This window comes from Chinchilla lanigera, unplaced genomic scaffold, assembly GCF_000276665.1.
Source record: "Chinchilla lanigera isolate Chin_1 unplaced genomic scaffold, ChiLan1.0 scaffold00025, whole genome shotgun sequence".
Lineage (NCBI taxonomy): Eukaryota > Metazoa > Chordata > Mammalia > Rodentia > Chinchillidae > Chinchilla > Chinchilla lanigera.
This window is the reverse complement of record NW_004955426.1, coordinates 25,893,005-25,898,998: the sequence shown is the minus strand read 5'-3', so window position 1 is coordinate 25,898,998 and position 5,994 is coordinate 25,893,005. Positions and strand designations below refer to the sequence as shown.

At 36.5% G+C, this 5,994-nt stretch overlaps 1 protein-coding gene across 1 annotated transcript in view; it reads left to right on the top strand.

The window, feature by feature from the left end:
• Positions 1-5,994, top strand: part of Oxct1 (3-oxoacid CoA transferase 1) — a gene marked incomplete at its 5' end in the record, with an annotated part of 112,670 nt that overhangs the window by 99,189 nt on the left and 7,487 nt on the right. The window contains 1 exon segment of the mRNA XM_013514992.1: positions 4,325-4,426. Coding sequence (XP_013370446.1) covers positions 4,325-4,426 — 102 coding nt within the window.

Sequence of the window (5,994 nt, the reverse complement as noted above, 5' to 3'; positions counted from 1 at the left end):
TGGCTAGATAGGAAAACTTGTGGACCTGTTGTATTCTTATCAGCTACCACAGATGGGTTCTGAGGACTTGACACATTTTTAGAAGTACTATGGTTTCTTCATTTGTCGGCATTGCTTACTCAGCATTGCTGTAGTCTCCCACTGCAAGGAGTACTTAATCAGGTGACATGAGGTTCATGCTCAGTATCTATGATTCTACAGGGAATAATGAATCCAGTCCTGAGGACCTGTTGGTGGTAAATATGATACCACTTCTTTCCTGTGCCAAAGCACTAGCTTAAATTTTTATAGAGTCTTTACTCTTTTTAAGTCTGGCCACAAAGATATCCATTCAATGTGGGCAACAAATGGCACAGGAAGACCCATTTTTCGTGCTACTCTGTGTCTGGCTCATTTTCATTTGTAGTATTTTGTCTTAGATTTGATAATGTCGAAACTAGAAAAGAGTCAAGATAAATAAGTTAATTAGCTGCTGTCTCAGATTTGTTTGATGAATTTTTCAGCAGGTCAAAGTCATGTTTTGTACTGTGTTCACCTAGTCATAGATAAGATGTTAGTACATTTTGAGGAAAATGCAACTTTAGAATGTTTATACCTAACAAGCAAGTTAAATATGGCATAAAGTTGCAGATTTCAGCTGATACCAAGATTTATTATATACTAAATGCAGAAATATATGCTGGTACTGAAGTAAAAAACCCATCTTATCAGGCTGTAGAATTATTCTGAGACTTGTGGAATATATTGAAGGTACCAAAAGAAATATTAGCTGTGTTACTTGGCACAGCTCAGTGCAACTTCTTGATGAATTTTAAAAGAAAAGCTTGACTTGTGTAGGCTCTTTGAAAAAAAAAAAAAAAATAAGATTCTACCACCTGAATTTTACAAAATAGAAATCGAACTGTTCAGTTTCAAGTATTTGGATTTTATGCTCTCAATATATTATTTTCATGTGCCAAAAAGGTCAGAGTGTCATATTAATATCAAGTATGTGCCACAGTGATTCTGTTGACAAAGAAACTTAAAAGCCTGGTATTATTCACTTTTATAACAACCTAAAATCTGGAGTTGACACTTTTGATGGAAAGTGTGCATTATATTAGACATCCCTGAGAACCAACTGTTGGCCATGGCATTTTTTATACCATTTTAAATGTTGTGGGTGTTAACTCCCATGTATTGTACTGGTTTGCACAACGAGGTGAAATGATAAAATATTTTGCTTTTATTAAACCTCCTGCAATGCCGTTAACTGAGGAAAACCTATTAGTAGCTATTCCAGAATAGCTACTAAAAAAGTGCCCATAAAAATACAAAAACTTATAGCAGAAATCCTGGGAATGGAGATTCCTGTTATAGGAAAGCCCAGACAATCTACTGATGAAAACAATAGAAAAGATGTGCCATATGCCCCAGCAGCGAGGACAGAAACACTGGTATTCAATGTGATGCTAGTAAAATGCTAATTTCTAATCAGTGCTATAAGACACTTTGTTCTTTTTGTGAAAATTAATTTTGGTTTTTGTTACAAATACTTATGCAATGTGTTTATAAGTAAATATTTAACATAATTTTTTTACTTTTATAAAATTAAATTTATGACTTTTGGGGACCATGAGTAGTATGTTTGAAGCCAGAACAAGTGAGTGGTCGCTGCAGGTTAATGAAACCCAAGACTGTAAGGGTGAGGAGCAACAGGAGGCAGGAAAAGAATAGGTTCATATGCAGTCAGAGATGTTGATTAACAACTGGAAATTTGGATCTAGAGCTCAGGGGAGAAGTAGCGACTGAATAAATTGTGGGAGTCATTAGCATGTGAGGATAACTGGAGCCTGAACTAGAGGTGACATTGTATAGCAAAGATGAGTAAAGACAGGGGCAGCTAATTTTGGAGCTTTAGGTACCTCAAGGAAAAGAATGCTGCACATTCACCTCTGTGCTTGTACAGAAAAGATGCTTAATAAAAGATGCTTAATAGGCGTTTGCTAAGGGAGTGAGTGCGAAGGTGTCCATCCTTGCAGTGGCACATAAAGAACTGAAATTCCACTGTCACGTCCAAGGGAAATTCCATCAAGTTGTCCTCTGAAAGACCCTTTGGGGACTACATGACCCTGATTGCTTCCTGCTGCTAGAATGAGATTATGGAAGATGCCTTCCTCATCAGCACCTGGGCTGTAATTAACTGCTAACTATAATACAGCCTTCATATTATGATAAAGTAATTAACTTCCTATAAAACAAAATAGTTCCAAAATTATTCATAGTAGTCAAGCAATTTATTGTAGCTTTTAGGCTTTAGTTTTCATTTCTGCAAGTTTTTGCTTGCACTTTATACCACTCAATGGAAATACTCTTAAATGTTTCAAAAGTAAGCATCTCTCTTTTTGAATAGTAGATCATTGCCTTTCTAATGAATGATCTTGGGAGATAATTAGGGTGAGGTAAATATGTTAATAGAAGTTTTTTTTTAAAAGCAACAGGTCAATTAGCTATAGATTTTCTCTTCCTGATTCTTAAGGCTTGTATTCATAATTCCATAGTTATCTTCTTTCTAGTCGCTTCTGTGCCTGTTCTTAATAAAGTTCAGAGATACTTTTTCTCTTATTTACTTCATTTTTATAAATTAATTATTATTTATAATGCAGGAAAAAATAAAGCAACTTGACTAGTAATCAAGATATAGTTTCTGTAAAGGAAAAGTGTCCATGTAAGAAAAAAAATGTCATTTTGGATAAAGCAATTAATGGGATATGTACACATTCCTGAATAATTTTTTTTTCTCTTGAAATATTATGTCTGCAGACAAAACCTTGTTTGTTGAATTTTGTTAGGAAAAAAATGTGCAAGTAAAAGGAAAATTTGCTAAAATATTTTCTTTTAAGTTTAAATCATATTTCCTAGTAAAACAAACCATCTTGGGAATGCAAGTATCTCTCATTCCACTGGTGTTTTGCTTCTAGTGGGAAATAGCAATCAGCTGGAGACAGTAATCATTCAGGGCTTGATTTGGGCTCACACACGATGACTTAAGCTACTAAGGAGTAAGAATGTGCCTGCACTGCATCCCTGACTTCTCCCAGAAGCACTTAGAGTATGTGTGCTTACAGTTTTTTTATTGTCTCACAATTTTGGGGAGTAGTTTTTATGATTCACATCTACAGTTGCAGACAGACTCACTAAGGGTTGCTGAGCTGTTGTGCAGCAGAGCTGAAGTTGCTAGTTCAGTTTAAAAGATAGCATTCTTTCCTTCATGGGTTGCTAAGTCTTGATATTAGCCTAGCCAGGAATGTGTTTAAAATGACATTTCAGTGTTTCACTTCAAAGGTAGTCTAAAATCGAAGCTCATACCATGTAAAATAAAAAGTGTTCATCCTACAAGTAATGGTTGAATTTAAGTTAAATCCAGAGGGGATGAACATTTGACATTTAAGTATGAGAAAGAGGGCACCAGCCACGAGAGCTGACAGAGGGAACAGCACCCCATGCACTCAGGAGTCAGGGTCAGAGGCACTGGGAAGCAGAGCAGTTCTTACCATGGAAGCTTCCCATCAACAGACAGACCACCTGGAGACAAGTGAGCCTCGTGTAGTGGAAGTATCTAAACAGAGCCCAGAAACCATCTTGGGGAACTCTTGGGTGGAAGGTTATGTTATATTCAGTGCTTTTTAGGTTCCTCCCCAAGGTCGAGCTGTACCAGTTAGCACTACCATCACCTGAGGCAGTGGGCCAGAACCTCAGCGCGCAGTGCTTAAGGTGAAGTTGGCATCCTCACAGTGGACCTAAATGTATCTTCTCCCCTTGGGAATTGTGTGTTTTCATTAGACTTTACGGGGGAATTTTTACCATTTAACAGGTCTTTCAAGACTAAGGTATCTATTCTTTTAAAATTACTTTCAGACACTTCAAAGCACCTTCTTCTGTTTCCTGTAATTCTTTACCCAGCAGCATTTGTTAACTTGTTTTCATCATCTCTGTCTCTCTTTCCAATTATCCCCTGGCTCCCTCCCTTTCTTCATTCTTTTTTATTCCTCTTCAAGTCATTTTTAATCACCTCGTTGACATTTTGCCAAAAGTGTTAGACTTAGCAAGAGGAGAGCAGATTTTGAAAACTGGTGGTGATGGTAATGAACTGCCACCAGTAGTCAACACTCAGTTATTTTTCTGGCATCAACAGTGTTCCACAACTAATGGCTGATGAGGGAGTTGACATTTATTTATAATAGTTACTGTTGACATTTTTTCATTGCTGATTTTCAGAATCTTTTGTGCTGTAAAATAATTATTATGATGGAAGTTGTCATTGTCATTTCCTTGACTCCCACAGGCTGTGTTTGACGTGGACAAGAAGAAAGGGCTAACTCTGATTGAGCTCTGGGAAGGCCTGACAGTGGATGACATACAAAAGAGCACTGGGTGTGATTTTGCAGTAAGTGTTTCTGTGAGCAAATCCAGCCTCTTGCGCTGTATCGCAGGCTCAGTGAATGAGTGTTTACAAGACGTGAACCATTAATTTGTGATCATTTTGGGAAATGACCTTTGTGGTGAACAGAAGAGGAAAGAAAGGAGCCTCCAGAAGAGAACAGGTGGGAGCAGGAGCCGTGCTCTGACTCAGCCTGCCCTTGGCTCTGGAGTAAAAATTGGGGAGGAGCCACAAAAGCATCTGGAGCAGAAGGGCGAGCTTGATGTCTCAGCCCTGTTCTGTGAAGTGCCAGGCAGTCCCTTTCTTTGAGTGTATGTCATATGTGATTGAACTTGATTAGCTCAAAAATGTGCACAAGATATGGAGAAATGATGCTTCCTTCTTTTAAAACCCATTTATGATAGGATGTCTCAGCCTTTTTGAAATTAACTAAAAGTAAAGCCAACATGTCTCTGAAATGGAAGAAAGATTAGATTCTTAAGATACTTTTGAAATGAGAGGAAAAAATAATAAAAGAAGAAATCTGCTAATTAAAATGAAATGCAACAAGAAGAAAACATGTTAATGTTGCAGCTACTCTTCTTGGAGAAACAGATTTGACAAAAATTATTTGACAAGTCGTGCATAAGTTTCATACATAACTTCTTATATATCCTACATGCTTGGCTTGTATCTATCAGTGCATAACAAATTTCTTTAAAACAATTTTGTTGCATAATTCATTATCCACATAATAACTGTTCCTGGTATTATACCTAGGTCTTTGTCTATTAACCTTTTCTGAATTTCCTTTTGGAAAAAAGAAATCCTCTCGTAATATCTTATTTGAAAAGCACATATGCTAAGTATCCTTGGGAAGGTGTGTTGTTTATACTTTAGTATTTCTTACTCCAATGATAAAAACAAATCAGTCTCAATCAGCTGTTCTTTATTTTTGTTTTCCTGTGTGTGAAAGGGTTACCCTGTGTGTCAGGTGATATTTTTGAGATCCATAGACTGTTCGGTTGCCTGCTTTAAGAGAATACAAAACAGAACACCCTCATTATCTAATTCTTTGTTATACATGCCAGTAAATCAAGAATGGAAAGGATGAGTTGAAACTATTTTTGCTTTGTTTTCACATAAAAAATGCCATTTTCCATATCTTCGTACCTTGAAAAATATCCCTGTGGTCTCTCTTGTATTCCAATACCATCCCTTCTTTTATAATTAGCTTTACCAGATACATAGAAATTGTACATATTTATAGGATATTGTGTGATATTTCAGTACATATATACACTGTGTAATGCTCAAATCAAAGTAAACAGATCTGTCTCCTTGATTATTATGTCTTTATGATGATGGAAACTTTTAAAATACTTCCTTTCAAGTTTTTGAAATGAACATTAACTTATTATTACCTATAGTCACCTGACTGTAAAAGAACATAAGAGAATCTCTTACTGCTGCCTATGTGTAATGCAGTGCCACTGATCAACCTTTTCCTGTCCTTCCTCCTCCCTACTCTTCCTCAGCTCTGAGGAAGCACAATACTATCTCAACTTCTACAAAATTAAGGGTTTTTAAAATAT